Source organism: Quercus lobata, chromosome 11 (assembly GCF_001633185.2).
Source record: "Quercus lobata isolate SW786 chromosome 11, ValleyOak3.0 Primary Assembly, whole genome shotgun sequence".
NCBI classification, from domain to species: domain Eukaryota; kingdom Viridiplantae; phylum Streptophyta; class Magnoliopsida; order Fagales; family Fagaceae; genus Quercus; species Quercus lobata.
The window spans coordinates 24,744,195-24,762,964 of NC_044914.1; the positions used below are offsets into that span (position 1 = coordinate 24,744,195).

At 32.0% G+C, this 18,770-nt stretch overlaps 1 protein-coding gene across 2 annotated transcripts; it reads left to right on the forward strand.

The window, feature by feature from the left end:
• The first annotated feature begins 213 nt into the window (after positions 1-213).
• On the forward strand, positions 214-18,276 carry LOC115968142 (MADS-box protein JOINTLESS-like). 2 transcript variants are annotated; one of them, XM_031087431.1, is made up of 9 exons: positions 214-545; positions 13,751-13,829; positions 14,547-14,611; positions 14,704-14,803; positions 14,899-14,940; positions 15,739-15,777; positions 15,856-15,983; positions 17,047-17,102; positions 18,245-18,276. In XM_031087431.1, exons 1-8 carry the CDS (start codon positions 364-366, stop codon positions 17,066-17,068), a joined length of 657 nt encoding a protein of 218 aa, XP_030943291.1. In that variant the 5' UTR covers positions 214-363; the 3' UTR covers positions 17,069-17,102; positions 18,245-18,276. The 2 variants fall into 2 exon arrangements, with proteins under 2 accessions (XP_030943291.1, XP_030943290.1); XM_031087430.1 differs by lacking the exons at positions 17,047-17,102; positions 18,245-18,276 and adding an exon at positions 16,396-16,435.
• Positions 18,277-18,770: the final 494 nt, after the last annotated feature.

Below are 18,770 nucleotides of genomic sequence, written 5' to 3' on the forward strand. Positions count from 1 at the left end.
ATCCACATAAAAAAATAAACACACATCTTTTTCCTTTTAAGTGCAATCCAAACCAATCCTTGGTGATTTAGGGCCTATTTGATAGAGGAATTTGAATAATATTATTTATAGTATTTTGAAATACGTATAAATAAAAAAAATATGTAAAAATATGTGTATTGTTGTTTAAAAACTGAAAATACACGTTTGAAATGTCCTACCAAACCAAACGAGCCTTATCTTTTTACTATTCTCTACCTAATTTTCTTCTCTCTCTCTCGCAGCTTTGTATGCAAAAAGTTTCCATTTCTGGAATACAAGGTTGGGCTAATAATTTGGTTCGAACTTTGAAGTAAAGGGTCTGATAAGCTATTATCTGGGAAAATGACACGGAGGAGAATTCAGATTAAGAAGATTGACAACACGACGGCAAGGCTGGTGGCATTCTCAAAGAGGAGGAAAGGACTTTTTAAGAAAGCTTTTGAGCTCTCTACTCTCTGCGATGCTGAAATTGGTCTCATGGTCTTTTCTGCAACAGGAAAGCTCTTTGAATACGCCAGCTCAAGGTTTCAATCTCTCTCGCACTTCTTTCTACTTATAGAAAAACCCTTTTTAGTTTCTCATTTTTTGACTAGAGAAAAACCCTTTTTTCTATCTATAGAAAAATATGTCATTGTCCATTCCTTGATCGCTTTGTTCATGCATTCTTTTATGATTTCTAAGGTGTGTGTGTGAGAGAGTGAGAGACCCAACTGCTCAAAATAAAAATCCTTTACTTAACAAACCAAATAAGTGATTTAAATGTAGCATTAAAAAAGGAAAAAATAATTTAAAAAATTGTACTATGTAGCATCAAATCAAGAAATGAAAAAGTACTGCAAAATCTTATGGTTTCTGTCTAAAGAAAAGGGAAAGGAAAAAAGGAAAAAAAAGAAAGACAAATAAACACTTTTCTTTTTTGGGTGGGTAAACCAACTAAACAATTTGCAATTCTTACCTTGAAGGGTTTAACGTCTTGTTTTGAAGTTCTATAATAAGCGGGTTATTTTGTCTTTGAATATTGCTAATTATTGCCTATTAATTAGCTTATAATCTAATGTTTTACTTTCCCTGAGTTTTAGAGTTGCACTTGCTTATTGCAAAACTTCAATTAGCCGCTTCAATTAGTACAACCACCCCCCCCCCCCCCCCCCCCCCCCCCAAAAAAAAAAAAGAACTCTTCCTTTAATGCCTGATGCTTTTTGTACTTTTGCACTTCTACCTGATTAAATCCACTTTTGTTATCCTGACTAATCCATTCACAGCATTACTATAAGAATTTCTTCATAAAACATCATGCGAATCTCAATGAATTATATGACTCTAACTTAGGAGCAACGTTAGAGATTATAATTTTTTGTTTAGAGTAGCATATATCAATCGAAACACTTTTGGTTATGCATGCATAAAATCTAATGCTAAAGATTCCAACACAAAAGTGAGCTCTGATCTCGTTAAATAAATTCTCTTCCTATCTTTTATAGTAATATCACATATGTACATGTTAAAATCCACTTAGTTGTAGTGTTCTTCCACTAGCAAATAACACCATTAGGCTTACATTGCAAGTGTATGATGAAAGTTCAAAGAGTGTGCAATATACAAATTGAAATTGTCAAGTAGTCTTGATTGAGAAAAATGAAAGAAATTACTTTACTATACATGAAATATATAAGCATTACAAGAACTATGACAACAACAAAAATAACTAAGCCTTACTTTAAAGTTTAGAATTGGTTATGGATCCTCAAAAGTAACTAAGCCTTATTCTCAAAATTTAAGGATCGGTTATAGATTCCCAATAAACTAATTAGGGTTGTTGGAACACACACACACACACACACACACACAGAGAGAGAGAGAGAGAGAGAGAGAGAGAGAGAGAAAACTATTAAATAATTGTATTTCTCTTTTTTCACACTTTTTAAAAATTGACGGATGCATGAGGTATATATACTCCATGTCCAACCATAACTTTCCTTGTGTTTATTATAGAACTCCAAAAAAAAAAAAAAAAAAAAAAACTCTATACATTCATTATGCAAACTTGCCTTATTATTTTATGTATCTTTAACTCTTCAACTAACTCATTTTCATAAATAAAATAGATATTCATAAAAAAAATTATGTTTAACTTTCAACACCTCCTCTTAAACTTAATTTTTGATCCCCACAAATTAGGCTCTCATCTTGTAGAAGGTGTCATAGTTTAGTGGCTTGGTGAAGATATTTGCACCCTAATCATGTGACTTCACAAACTCAAGTGGAATTTCCTTTCTAGCAATACATCCTCAAATAAAATGATACTAGGTATCCATGTGCTAGCTTTGGTCATGAAAGACTAGGTTCTTTACAAGAGCTAGTGTTAACTTATTGTCCACAAATATCTTCATAGCTTTTGCTTGCAACATTTGCAACTCCTTCAACAAATTTCTAAGCCAAATTGCATGACAAATACTAGAGGTAGTAGCAACATTCAATCACAATTGTTTGCTTCTTGGATGTCCATGCAAATGCAATATCATCCATATAGAATACAAACCCACTATCACTATTTCTATCATCAATGTCCCCAGCCTAATCATTATTGTTGTAGCCAACAAGTTTAAACTCTTTAAAGGGTGAATACAATAGTCTAAAATCTAGTGTACCTTTTATATAGCGAAGAATTCTCTTGGTTGTCTTCAAATGAGTCATAGTTGGTACTTCTATGTTGCAACTAAGAAGTCCAGTGCCAAAGAGAATGTTTGGTCTTGTGCATATTAGCTACCTCAGACTTCCAACCAAACTCTTGAAGAATGTTTGATTTACCCTCTCTTTATTGTGATGCTTTAACAACTTCACTCTACATTCGACGAGAGCACTAACTAGTTTGTAATTTGACATCTAAAATTTCTTGAGGATCTCATGTTAGGAGTCTCTTATTTGTTCTAATATCCTAATACTTCTTATAGCTCCATCCCTTCAATTCGTACTTAGTCCCCAGATAGGATTGAGTTAGTTAGTTAATTACACATGTTGGGATTAGAATAGAGTTAGTTAGAGGTCTTGGCATATGTAACACCATAATCATATGGGTTAATTGGTGAGAGCACATGCTATATTAATAAGCCAATAGGATTAAGCCATGTGTGGCCAACAAGATAAGAGCTTGGATTTTATAAATACTTGCATGTTACCTTTATATGAAACACTAAAAAAGAAAAAAAAACAATTTCTTGCTTAGTGCATTTCCTTTCTCTCTTAATATTTCTTTATGGAGAGAGACTACCTCAAATTAATTAAACTCACTTGCATTTCCTATCCATTTCCATACACTTCCCACCCATCTCCTTTAGGAACCATCAGGGTCCTAACAAATGGTATCAGAGCCGTTGATCTTGAAATGACCAAATTTTTTGCAACTCATCAAGCTTTCATTGAGTTTACATTCAAAGGTGGAGATCCTTTTTGGTGGCTTCTCAAGCTCTATGAATTCTTTGCTCTAGAAAACACACCACCACATCTCATATTTTTCATTGCCTCTTATTACATGTAAGGAGAGGGGTGGGAATATTTTCAAGATGTGCAGGCATCGGAATTATGCACAAATTGGATGGATTTCATATGCGTTACAAGACAGGTTTTGAACACCAATCCTTGATGCATCAAAGGAGATTATCAACTGAGAATCCAAGATGCAGAAGCCTGTGAATTTCATGCTGGAGGACTCAGAACCAATTTTTAATGCACCAATAAAGGTTGCCACTCAAGAGTTCACAATTTAAGAATCAGAAATCCAAGTGTCAATGATTCAATAATCAAAGATGCAAAAGCCAACAATTCCAATGGTTCAAGAATCAAATGAGGGCTCAAGGATTCAAGAACATCCCAAGGTCTAAAGAAACAATAAGACCTTGAAGATCAAAGAACCATTGAAGGCTCAAGAATTTGAGTGGATTTTGAAAGTACATGAGACCACTAGTCAAAGAGAAGTGTATGAATATGGTGATCAAGATGTCAATAAGATACTGGTCCATTGGAAGATTTCCTTTGATGATGATGATGAACATAACAACACCTTGTCGGTTTTTTTGAAAGAGAGGGGAATGTTAGGAATCTCATATCTGTTGTAATATCCTAATACTTCTTGAAGTTTCATCCATTCAATTAAAAGTTAGTCCAAAGATAGGATGGAGTTAGTTAGTTACACATGTTGGGATTAGGATAGAGTTAGTTAGAACTATTGGCACATGTAATACTATAATCACACAGTTGGTGAGAGCACATGCTTAATTAGTAATCAAAAGGATAAAGCCATGGGTTATGATAAAGCCATGTATGAAAATGGATGTGAATTGTAAGCACTTAACTGTTCCTTATTGCATTTCCTTTCGCTCTTAATATTTCTCTATGCCTTTAAGTCAATTCACCTACAATTCACATCCATTTTCAAACACTTCCCACCCATCCCCTTTAGGAACCAACGGGTTTCTAACATCTCCCTAGCACATCCTTCTTGGAAAATGAATATCACATCTTCCATTTGCTTCATAAGCCAAATATCTGTCATTTTGAACTCCTTAGTCGTTGCTTTCTTGAAGTCCTCAAACTTACTTGGATTGTTTCTTATAAAAATCAAATCATTTAGATACAAACAAACGATCAAGATACCTTCATTTATCACTCTTCTTTATTACCTTGATCTCTTCGTCCATTTCTTATCTTGCACAACTTCTTTAATTCTTGTAGGTTCACAATCAGCAAACAAATGAAAGAGTGTTAGATCATCTATATTCTCCGTTGATTCATAGAGATCCTGTAGACTTCTCATTCTTCTTGGTCACTTGCTTTTAGTGATGATTACGAGGATGGACTTTCATAAATGGGAGATTTTGGTGATGGAGGTGGAGCATCGGCTCTTCTTGAACTTTATTCAAATGCTCTTCCTCTTCAAGTAATGGAAAGAAATGATATTTCTCTTCTTCTTGGGTGCTCCAATTTCACATACCTTCTTCGTTGTATTCCACATCTCGATTGACAATTAATTTTCCAGTGCTCGGATTTTTAAGCTTATAGCCTTTAGAGCTTGGATCATAGCGAATGAAGATGTTTGTTTTTAGACCCCTTAAAACACAATCAGATTAACCTAGGTAATTAGCCAAGTGATTACTTAGTCAAATTATCAAGTCAAGGTTAACACACTTATATCATATTATTGTAACGTGCGGAAAATAAAGAACACAACAATATGATAACCCAAGAAAACCAAACTGGTAAAAAACCTGGGGAGGATTTAACCTAGTTATCCTCAAGGTAAAACTGAATCCACTATGAAATAATTGAAGTTTACACAATAACGACTTAGACCACTAACATCCTATTGCTACCTCGAGTAGGAAACTTACTACCACGACCCCATGATAGCTCCTAGTCCACGGATTACTTCTTTCTTGAATTCTCAGCAACTACAAGCACTCCCGCTTGTGTATCTTTAAGCTCTTAATGCAACAACTGAATTGATCGCCAAGTTCTTGACATAATCTTGAATCTTGGAAACCCTAAGTATGTGTGAAGGCAACCATCTCTTGATTTCACAAAAGATTCACACACACAGCGTAAAGGAGCAACAAAAAATATGGCTAGGGTTTTCTCTTTTATACTTAAGACAAAACATAAAACCCTACACGTCAAACGAGTTTGGATTGAGTTGGAAAATTCTACAAAAAAACAATCTGCATAAGCTTCGATCGATCGAGCCTAATTTTCGATCGATCAAGCTAGGCAGATTTATGCAGTAAATCCTGCAGAACACTCGATTCCAACTTTAAATATAAACACACTTTGAGCAAGTTTAAAACAAAGATTAAAACATTTTGATCATGATTTGCCAACATTACAAATTGAAGTTCTAAGACATTTAAACTTAAAGTCTTAGGACCCAACAGAAGACATAGTTTTGCTCTCGTCATCTAGCTTGGACCTCTCTTGATCTAGTACATGTGGATATGCTATGCACCAAACACAAGAAGGTGGGAAACAATTAGACAAATAGATTGCATATTCAATAGCTTCATTCTAAAGTTCTTTAGGCATTCTCCTGCTCTTCAATGTCTTTAGTCATCAATTCTAGGAATATGACCAGATAATTTGATAATAATTTGGTTCATGGTGTGGCTATTAACACAGATCTATTAAGTGCCATCCTCCTTTGGCATGAGTAAGGTCAATACTACACAAGGAGTCATGTTTTCTTGAATACATCCCTTCTTCAAAATCTCCATGAGGACCATAACTTACCTATTCAATTCTTCATGCTCCTTTAGATTGATTAGATAGTGCACTTTGTTAGGTAGGCTATAGAGTACACTAACAAGCTTCCTTTTTTTTCTTTAGCCACCAACATGTACACCACTCTAGTACTTTTATCTTATATTACAATTGGGAGAAATAAGAAAATAACTGCCCTCTTCTTTGAAAGATTTAGGAGCTCTTTTCTTCTTAATTGGCAAAAGGACAAATTCAAACTTTTCTAATTTTAAAGGAATATATATTTCTATGGCCATCATGGATAGCATGCCCATCATATCTCCAAGGCTACACCAAAGGAGGAAATGACTAACATCCATGGCAACAATATCGCACCAAATTTCATAATTACAATAATTTCCCATTTCAAAAGAAACAAGATATCTTTAGTTACCTTTACCTCTTTACCTTTCTTAAACCATACTATTCGTTAAGGCTTTAATCTTCAACTTAATCTTGTCCACCATTTCTTGTGAAACGATGTTCTTAAAACTTTCTATCAATGTTAATGGAATATACCTTAACATTGGACTTGCATGTTCACTTGAAGATGCTATGACTAAATCAACCCTCATTTGAGTAAATTTTAGGAATTACAAGTATTTGATGGATCACTTAGCAATCACCTTCTTCAATTCAATCTCCCAACTTTGCATAACCCCATTATTATTAAATACAGGTTGAACGACATCATCAACAAACTCTTTGCCACTATCTTCGTCCAGAAGTCACATACACATCTACCCTTTTCTTTGGACATTGCTTAGCTAGATGACCAATTTGTCCATACATAAAAACAAAAAGATTGTTGTCCATTCTTATCAATAATTACCATAATTGTCAAATTTTATATTTATAAAAAAAAAAAATAAAAGAATGGAAAAAAACATATTTTGTTAAAGTTTTCTAAAATCTATTATATTTATATATATATAAACCAAAATTTGACTTTTGGTTGACTTCGTAATATTGTGCCATAAGTCTTTGAGGCCTTACAATTTTATATGTTATATTTTAGTATATGTTTTTAATTAAATTTAAATTATATTTTGTAATCATATTCTCTTTAGGACAAAGTTTGGCTACAAATTTAGTTGCAACCTTAGGCTTCAACTTCTTCTAAGAAATTAACATGCATTTGTGCAATGCACATGACAGGTATTGGTTGGGTTAAGTGTGATTAAGTGAGTCATGTGTAAACAATAACACATGTTAGTGTCTTGAAGGAAGTTGAAGCAAAAGGATGCAATTGAGATTGTAGCCAAACTTGGTCATTCTCTCTGAATGATAGAATATTTAGTTCATATACAATAATAATCACAATAAATATCTAATGCTAGAATATAGTTCTATACACAAATAAAATCATAATAAATGCTAGTTAATAACTATCATAATTTTCATATTTCATATTTACATTGTAAATAGAGAAAAAATATCATATATATTTTCATGTGCATTTTAGCAGAATTTAACTTTTGGTTGACCTCATAAAATTTTATCACATAAGTTTTTGAGTCCTTACAATTTGAACGTCATAATTGTAATTTATATTTTTAATTTATTTTAAATTCTATTTTGCATTAAAATCCTTCATTAGGATTCGTATTCATAATTATCTAGATTATTAAATTTCATATTTGGAAAAAAAGAAGATAAAAGAAAATCATATTTTTTTAAAGATGATAAAGGAAGATTTGCATTTATTACCTAAAAAATATACTGAAATCCAAAGTCACTAAAAGTTGGGTTACTGGTATATAGGCAACCCACAAATTTTCCTCTAAAAAAAAGGAGAAAAAAAAAGTACCCACAATTTTAAGAGCCTATATTAATAGCATTAGATATGCTTAAACATCATACTTGAAAGGATGTCCTAATGAAAGTATCTCTTTTTTTTTTTCATTTTAATTTTATTTCGGCTTTAATTATTATTTTTAAGAGTCTTTTAGGGTTTAATGATAAAATAAAATTGTTATTTTTTGCTTGAAATCAAATTAAATTTTTTGTGCCACATAAGTTTCAAGTCATCTTATATGAAATCATACAGGGGTGCTCCATTATTTTGTAAATTGGCATGATATTATATAAGGGTGTTGCATCACGTTCTAATGTGTGCATTACCTGTCATGTAACGTACAGCATTAGGGAGTAAGAAAATTTAGTTTGTTAGGTTCTCAACAAAAAACAAAAAATAAAAAACAAAAAATAATTTGTTAGTATTGTTCACTCAAATTTGGGGAAATAGAACTTACTTTAAACTCCATTTTAGAATTTCCATTGCTTGATACCCATAAAGAAGGAAAAAATAATACATTTATAAAATAGCAAGAAATGTTAGAAAAGATCAATAGATTTTGATTTTAGGGAGAAAAAAAAAGGAAGAGAGAATATAAAAAAATTATATGTAATACAAAATTAGAAGATTTGGTTCACAATCTTAAAGTTTCCCCTTCATTCATTAAGTCTTATGAAAAATTTGGATATTTATTTGATTGCTTTCTGAAAAAATTGTTTTGGGTATTGATTGTTCATAGAGAGAAATTTTATTAATGATGCAATTTTTTTGGTAAACGATAAGCAAGAAGGACTTTGTTTATCCGTGTTGTTAGGTATTTTTGGATAAGTTGTTTACAAAAATTTTCTTAGGTAGAAGGTTTGCTGCTAAGAGATATAAGAAAAGCCAAAGGCCAATTTTCAATTCAAAATAATACTCTCTTTTAATTTCATGCATGATCTAGGACATAAACAGGATTTACTTGGAACAACTCTCCATGCATAAGAAATAACTTACATTTCAAGACAAAATATACATAGTAATGGTTTAACCAAATATTTTAAAAACAGCTAACAAGACCTATTCACTAGACTTTATATGGTTTGTATATATTTTTGTTAAAACATTGAAGTACCTCGAAAGGACTATTAACTCTAGGCAAAAGTTATCAAGATATCCAACTAGAAAGCATTCTTCCAAAGATGAATCCACACCAAATCACCTTCCTTACAAGTTGCTGGTTTTCCATGTTTGTTGGCTTACTTTTTTGGTACTTTTGAATTTGTTTGAGAAATCAGTCTTGAACATTTTCATGCAACTTCTTTATATATTTTACTCTGTCCTCAATGTCTTCACTAATTTATGAGTTGCAATTTCATGTCAATAGCATTAATAGGATTTTTGTTTCGAAGGGTAATGGGATTTTGACTATACACAACTTTAAATGGACTATAATTGTTAGTTTGGCTGGCAAACCGATTGTAAGCAATTCAACTTGAGTTAGATGGATAACTCTCAGAAAATCACTAAAACTTTGATTAGCAACCTATGCTTGATCAATTTGAGGATGAAAAGTTGAACTATGTTGAAGGTTAGTTGCGAACATCAACTAAAGGTTGTGCCCAAAATGGATTTTGAACTTAAGTTTCTTGATTTAATGACATACATAGTCTTTAAAATACAATGAAGTTTTACAATCTCTCAAAGGTAAAAATCAGTCACATGATAAGCATCTAGATTCTTGCTATAATCCTTTTCGTCTTTGGAAAACCCACAACAATATTCATAGAGACATCTTCCCCGAGTGCCTTAGGAATTGGAAATGGCATGTACAACCCAGTATTTTGGCAATTGCTCTTGAAGAGAGAAGTCACCTACTTTTGGGAGAGAGAGAAGTCACCTTCTTTTCAATGAGTTCCAACTCTTTTCAATTTCAAATGTCCATGCCTAACCTTTGTTTAATCCCCATTAAAACTATGCCATTTTTCTGTGTCACCTTTTATATTTTTCATGTTATTGCGAGCTTGTTAGGAATAACCTTTTCCTCCTTGGTTGGATAATGTGGTTAAATGTCTCTCTCCTCCAAGGTTAAACCCTTCATAAGCTAACCATGCCAAATCCTCCCTCAAAGATTGCAATCTGAGACTTCAAAAAGAGAGTTCTAGGATATGGTTGAAGCATGTACTTATAAGGAGAGTACAAAACCAAATTCTTGGAAATCTCAATGGGGTACTGTAGCTGTGTATGTTCAAAACAAGACCTATGTAGGACATCATTGGGAAAGATATAGAGTACTCTAGTTTAGCCTTTTGAGATACCGTACTTAAAATGAACTGAAATTATCATTCAGTGATACAAAACCACAAACTGGAAAATTGGAGATCTTACCCCTAGTATCATATCAAAGGTGACACAGAATTCTACCATTCTAACAAGCATTACAGATAGGAAAATGGTAACATCAAGAGAGGACAAAAGTGTTTTCTCATTTTTTTAAGAAAAGAATTACATTTACATGTTCCTAAATATAAGAGACTTTACCATCTAAGTAAGGCTAGTTCATAATTCTTAATCAAGGACTACAGAAAAACAGGATAGCCACTTAAGTTTCAATTGATGATAATTCCATGACTGGAATGATGAACATGATCAAATGTTGGAATAACCTAGCTATGAAGATATCTGATGGGCAAGACTAGCATTAGCAAGCCAACAAGTGATGTCATGAGTGACTTGACTTTGAATAAGAATCTCTAATTACTAATAAAACCACAGCGAAAATAAGTAGCATAACTTAGTCAATTAACTAGATTTCTTTCAAATTTGAAAAGTACTATGTTAGTTTTAGTATTGATCTTATAGTCACATTAATCAGGATCATGATAATAACATGGCCTTTGCCATCATAATTGTGCTCTTTACAGTGCATTAGTGGGACTTATCAACTTGTATTTGATTGTGGTTTTTAACAATTGCAATTAACCAGATAAAGCATTTTCAAAAGGAATTTCAATGTAGTTAATGATAAAATTTTTAGCAACATTAATTTAAATAACAAGAAGTGCATACCTAGATGTCTAGGGTTTTGTAGGGTTTCATGATGAACTGTCATGGAAAACTAATATGACGAGTTTTGTGAAGTCTTACTTTGAATTTTAGAGTATCTTTTCAATCTTTAAACTTTCCAAAACTAAAACAGTATTTACTCTCTGATTATCCTGCAAGCAGTAATTATGTAACATTTTAATGCAATAGCTTGAACTAAATCCAAAAGTCTTTAAGTAATTTTATTTGATGCTTGAAAAAATTAGAAATTTACTAAATAAGTAAGAAATTAATATGATGTAGAACACGGTAGGAAAATAAGAGAATAAACAAGACAAATACTAGGCTTCATCACCTTGAATTTGTGTGCAAGCCCTAGACATCACCATTCACCACCAAACAAAGAGAAAACCATCATTATCAAATTATCAAATTATTCTTATTCACATTGGACTACCTTTCACGACTACAAAAGTACTAGTTTAATAGGGTTTAGGTATTACACCAATATGGAAAATGCCTAAACAAATCCCTTAAAACTAAATTCAAAATTTAAAGTCGAAAACAAAATTATTTTTTCATTCGGAAATAAAATCTTAGATGGTTTTAATGCTCCCTCTATCAAACTTTCGTGTTTGAAGAAAACTCGACCTTGAGTTTTGAAGAAGAGAAGGATTAGAACTCTAGCACGCAATGCTTGCCACAATATAGGAACCACATCTGGAAGCATGTCGAATAACAAAGCTTTGCATTCCATCACATCATGATACTCTTCGGAAATGAGAAAACCAATGTTTAAAATCAACACAATCTTCACTTGAATCACCATAGTATCCACTTTCTCCACTTCATCAAGTTGTTTATCTCCATGCACCATAGAGGACTGATTATAGCATATTCAGCAAATTCCACTACACATCATGCGAACCCTCAAAATTTTTCTTCTCTTGCTGAACTTTCGCCTCATCAAGTATTGACTCACCAACAACTTGAATTTGGTCTACTACACATGGTTGAGGATGTACTAACTGGATAGTTGTTGGCACGTTCATCTCCTTTGCATAACAAATTTTTGGTGCCTCGACGTTACTATCTCTCATGTGTAAAGCTTTACCCTCAAGCTTGTTGGGTAGTTTTTGAGTGGATGTCATTATTTTGTCTTGTTAGGCATTAATCTTAGTGATTACTTGCTCCCCCAATTTTTACAAAATAGTTGAAACTTTTTGAATTTCCTTTCTTACACTAGCTAAAAGTGGACTGAGAAGAATCAAGGAAATTTCTTTATATTTGTCTAGAGACATAATTCCATGGCCGAAAATACAACAAGTGAATAGATGGACCTAATTATTTTGAAGAAAATTTGAAACATCTCAACAATCAATGCATCACACTCAAGGTCTAGCATCACCAAGCATGACCGATCCTTTGCTACAGTGTCAAGAATTGAAACCTCCTTGGTATAGTAACAATTGGGCACGAGACAAATAGAACAATTTTCAAATGTTGCTACAATCAGCTGAAATATTTCCTTCATTTGCTCATCATCATATGGGGCATCCGGTGTTGTTATCCTCGTAATCTCAGTAATGCAAGATGCAACTGAAAAGTTCATTAGTGACCAATGCCTTCTTTAAGGGTAAAAGTGCATCTTGCATTGATTTGGATGGTGCTTGATCCACATTTGCTAACAAATTTTTGACTTTATCAATAAGAGTGAGGAGGTTATCAATGGAGGGATAAGAATTAAGGAGGATTTTCACATCCTCCTTAAGCTGCTCCTCAAAGTCTCTATCAAAGGAAGTCATTTTTAGCCACAAAATACAAAGACTGAAACTTTACTTGTTGCTAAAAGCTAAAGAACTTGATCGCTTCTAGGTTTAATGGGCTAATCTTACTTCTTCTTTCGAAAATTGGGCTAATGGGTGGATTTTTTTTTATTATTTTTTTTGGTACTGATTTGAAGATGTTTTGATACTAAGTTGATGTAGAATAAAATAGGAAAATAAGGATAAAAGAAGAATAAAAGGGTAAACAAGACAAAATTTAGGCTTCACCTCACTTTCTCAAATCATTAAATTATTCTAATTCAAATTGTATTGCCTTTCACAATTACAAGAGCACTAGTTTAATAGGGTCTAGGGATTACGCCAATATAGAAAAATGCCTAGTCAAATCACCTAAAACCCTCAACAGTAAAGCTCATTTTAAAATTTAAAGTAAAAAAAAAAAATTACATTCAAAAATAAAATCCTAGATAATTTTACTACTTCTTGCATCATAATGTACCCCTTGTGTCAATCAATATAAATAATTTAGGAGTTCGTATAGATGTTCACCTTTTATAGTTTGACCAAATTAGAAGTTTGCACATAGTTTGTGTCAATCAATATAAATATCATTCATGCTTCACATTTTAATTGGGAAAACACAATTGGCTTGCAGACAATGGCAGATATGCCAACATGAGATAATAATTAGTTCTTCAATCACCAGTTCAAGTTTTATTTCCTTAGATATGAGTTAGAAATACATAGTGGTAGTTTATAAGTTCATCCGCACTTTCATTTTATTAAAATGAGAGAGATAAAAGAATTGAATGTGCTATCCTTATGTTGTATGAAGTGTGCAGCAGGTAATTGAAAGGCATGATCTACATCCAGAGAATCTTGGCAAAATGGACCAACTGTTTCTTGAGCTACCGGTATGATGTTTTAAATTTTTTTAGTTGGTAAATAAGTGAGGTGGAAAGTCATAAGAAACAGATTATGTCTCCTTTGAGATAATAACTCTTGAATCCATTCGAGGTTCCTTTAATTCCCAAGGAAAATTGAAGTCCACCAAAAGGAATGGAGAAAAAACATTTTAAAATTTATATTAATGAAATTGTGAAATACCTTGGAGGCTACTATGCATATAAATAGGAAAAGAAATCATAGGAAGGCTAGTAGACCATAAAACACCCTAATTCGTTTGAAGCAAAAAATGAGGCTAGAAATATGAAAAATCACCAAAAAGATCAAAATTAGAAAATTTACAAAATCAAGTCCTACAAACCTTAGGAGACATCCCAAAACAAATGGGATCGTGTTTTGAATTCTAAATTGAAAGTCAGAATGTAACATGACTCTGGATTATTTCTTTATCCACTTTCTCATGAAATTTTCATTAAAACTTAGAAATTTGAATTTTATTGAAAATTCTACCACCATAAGAAAAGCTAGGTATTTTTAAAAAAAACAACTTAGAAGACTACTTGTTGCACTACTAGAATGATGACCCTGACATTTACGGTAGCCCTAAAAATTTCTTATTTAAGGCAGGTAATGCTTACATATTTTAGAACCATTGTTATATTAATAGTGCTCGGTAACACATCACATTTCAAAAATCTTCATGAACGGCATGTTGTTTAAATTAGCTTGAGAACGGTACCTCCTACGCCATGTTGAGCAAGGAAATTGAGGAGAAGACACATGAACTGAGGTATTATAGCTACATCACTATCATCTTGTTACTGTAAAGACATATACATACCACAATAAATTAATGTTGAGAAATGTTCACACCTAATACAGGAAGATTAGGGGAGAAGAGCTCCCTGGAATGGATATAGAAGAATTACAGAAACTAGAGAAAGTGCTTGAAGTAGGCCTGAGCTGTGTTATAGAAACAAAGGCTTGTCTCTCTTTTTTATCTCTGTTTGCCGGCATTACAATGGAGTGTTGAAATTTATGTACTCTATCTGAATATAAGAAACTTTTGTCTTGCAGGGTGAAAGATTTCTGGAAGAGATCACTGCCCTTCAGCAAAAGGTCCTGTTCCAAACTTTAAATCTTTTCAGGACATTTCATATAGTTATTATAATGTTTGCAAGACATTTCCGAAATAGATCAGTGCCCTTGAGCTAAAGTTCATATGGTTTCAATGTATAACAGTTTCGTACTTTAGTGATGATCTGCTCTATAATGATACCATGGTAAAATATTGAAATATTAGGTGAAAGAAGAAACTAAGAGATGTTTTAAGAACACAAGGAATTAAGGTGGTTTTGTCTCAGAGGCCTACGTGAACAGTAGAAAATTTTAAACAACTATATATTTTTTTATTGAATTTTGTGTATAATAGTGTACTTATTTAAGGGAATGTGTAGTAGACTAACTCTGTGTTAACCGTAGGATTGCAGTAATATAGTTAGTACTGTGTACAATTAGGACTACTATAATGTAATAAGCTTAAACCCTAAATCCATATCTTTAGCAAATGTCAGCTGTAAAACTCTGTCATAATGTTAATGCAAGTTGGTGCAAGTTCATAAAAATAGTGGTCTTTGAGTGCATTGGCTAGCTCAATGGGTAGAGAAAGGAAAAGTTCACATGGCTAACCACAAGTAACAACCACCATTGAATATTTAGTTGAAACCATTGTCAACATAAATTCAAAACTGATTGTTATATTGTTTATCCTATCACCTGACCTATATCAATTCATAACGTATCGATTTCTTATATAAGAAGTTAGGTAAATATACCATATTAATTAAATTATATTTTGTATTTAAGGCTAAGAAGTCTTAGTAATGGTTCTCTGTTCATCTTATTCTTTTAATGCAGGGAGCCCAACTGATGGAAGAAAACCAACGATTAAAACAGGTAATTGGTCTATTTTTTATAGAAAAAACTCTTTCTCCTCTCTTTCTATCTCAGTTATAAAAAATGTCTCTTCCACAGATGGAGAATCTGTTTAGCACTCAAACACATGTACTTGAACAAGGTCAGTCATCTGAGGCAACCACCAATATTTGCAGCTCATCTGATCCTCAAGACAATGACAGTTCAAACATATCTCTTAAGTTGGGGTAAATTTGTAAAATCCTTAAAAATTTTGAGTTTTTTGGATGAACTATGAAGGATTCAATAAATGGATATTTACATCAAACCTCAATATTTAGGGGTTGTATAGCATATAGTTTTAGTTTCAATAGAGGAAATAGTATTTGTTCTTAGGTTTAATTATTTCTCTGGATTTAGTATTACATTATGTACTATATTCTAATTTATAGTTCTAATGGGTTTATCTGGTATTGAAAGATAAATTTGGTGGTGAAATTAATGGTTACTACCACATGGTGCTGTCACTTGCAACTCATCATCAAGCAATTTTTTTGTTTCCGTAGCAACTTAACCATCATCATTGATTGCATGGCAAGAAATGCATACTGCTACTATAGAGAAACTCTTTGCCTTAGGGCATCTTTCTATGTCTTGCAGGCTACCTTTTCCTAAATGTATTTGAAGTATAGTGAAGATCAAGAAGCATGCATGGATTCTCTTTTCTCAAATACAAAAGAAAATAGGCCATGCTTAAGTAAATACTAATCCTAGCTCAGAGTTGTAATTAATTTTCTGTAAGGCCAATTTGATTCCACTAGCTGATTCTAAGAGAGTCTGCATGTGTATACGATAGATTTTGGATGCTTAATCATTTTTATCGATGAATCAAGGTTCAATTTGTTACAAGGGAAAATAAATTATAGGGTGTTGGAAAAGGTCGAGTGTAGGGTTGAGACTTATAGGAAGTCACATTGTTGATAAATTGATTCACAATTCTGCAATAGGTTTTGTTTATCTTTGCGTGATTGCCAATATTACATATTTTCCGCAACATTTCTTTATCAAGAATGGTGCTTTTGAGTACACTTTGGTTTAAGCCTTAAGGTCTTAAAATGTTTTCAAATCAATCTTGCTTGCAATAAGACTTTTGTGAACTTCCTATGATTTTGCAACCCAGATTCTTGCACCAACTTGAGAAAAGTGATATCATAATTCATAATATTAATTTGCTCCCACTACTTTTTTTTTTCTTCTTCTTTTCTTGTTTTTTTTTTTTTGTTTTTAATTTCTAATTTTGAATTTTTCTAGGTTGGATTGTTCTATTTCCTAGTCTTCCTTGGCAACTCAAGATTAGCACTTCACAGGTTTCATCCATATTTAACTAGATCTTGTCTTGGCTCTCTCTCTCTCTCTCTAAAAAGTAAATACATTAAAGCAAGATTTTAAATTTTATATATATATATATATATATATTGTCAAAATTGCATCATATCTATATAATTTGGTATTCGCCAATCACCATGAAGCAAACTCATCAAAAAACATTTAACATGTCAGGGCTAGTTAAGATGAATAAAAATCAAATGTCAATCTTTTCTTCTTCTTTTTTTTTCGTTTTGTTTTGGGGTGGTAATGTGAATATCTAGAAGTAGAACTCCTCAAGTAATTAATTGTCTCCTAGATGTGTGTATGACTCTTCAAGTAATTGATTAATCATTTTTATTTTTTTTGAGTAAAATTGATTAATCAATCCTGAATGACTCTTTTTAGTTCCTTTTTCTCACTTTACTCAAAATAGCAGCCAAAATATAAATCATGAATAGTGCATGAGGTCACTTATATTGCATACTCAATAATTTTCATGTGTTTCTACTTTCTAGAGAAGTGATATCTATTTTTAGTGTTTTAATGCTAGTAGGTTTACAACTGGAAATCTCACCAAACATATTTATTTTTGGTATAACAAGAAAACATGAGCATATTAAACATTCTGAAATTAATAATTACACTTACCACTCCTATCTTTGTATAGTTTGATTTATTAATCATATATAGTACATGCGGTCACATCCTTTGATTTATATTTTTTTCAATCCCAATTCCCAAATTGTTAAATCGAGATATATATCTAAAGCATGTACTTTATTATATTACAGTTTGAATTAATTAAACTCATGAATCAAAAAACAAATAAAACTACTTCAAACATCTAATCTAGCTCAAGTCATATGTATAGTGGTACCTCATTTACTGTTACACAAAAAAAAAAAAAAAAAAAACCCTAACTTCAAATTAGTTGAGTGTGACCTTTCATACTAAAGGTTAACAATTATTGGAACTTGATGTAGACCACGCTTGAATAAAATAAAAATTTTCCCAATATCCAATTATTGTACTTTAATTAAAATGGGTTGTATTAACAGATAACGTAAGCAACTTTTTGTGCTTCACAACATTTTTTTGTCCTTTTTTTTTTTTACATTTTTTTTTCTTTTTTTTTTTGCAGCTTTATAGGTTATGGAGCGAGCTTCATAGAGAGAAAATATATATATTAAAATAGATTGTGAGACCAATTTTATATATATATATATATATATATTTTAATTATCCAATTTTTTTGTTAAATGAAATTTACATTAGTCTAACCTTAATAAACACTGCAGAGTACTCATTAACATTTGCTTTTATAAAATTATCTAGTAGAAGTGTAGAACAAGTGACAAGAGTGCTTGGCTAGTTTATCCTAGGCACATGGAACAATATATGTGGAGCATATCGCTTGAGCTGAGACTGGACCATTTTTGTTCTTTTTCTCATTGAAGTCAAAATATCTTATTCAAGAAAAATAAAATAAAATAAAATAGTAAATTTTTTTTTGGTATCTGAAAAGGTACCAAGATCCTTTTGTGGTCCATTTTTATATTTAAGTCATGGGCCCAGTTCTGCAAAAATTGAAAAAAGAAATGGCCTCAAAAATCTAGCCCCTCTGTCCCCTTTTATTACTGGAACTAAATCTAATATTTGACTAATTT

Bases quoted from the DNA above. Each gene is read 5' to 3' on its own strand.
- LOC115968142 (XM_031087430.1), top strand. From the start codon at position 364: ATGACACGGAGGAGAATTCAGATTAAGAAGATTGACAACACGACGGCA. The intron at 546-13,750 runs GTTTCAATCTCT...TGTTGTATGAAG, and splicing joins TTTGAATACGCCAGCTCAAG to TGTGCAGCAGGTAATTGAAA. The intron at 15,984-16,395 runs GTAAATTTGTAA...TATGTCTTGCAG, and splicing joins AACATATCTCTTAAGTTGGG to GCTACCTTTTCCTAAATGTA.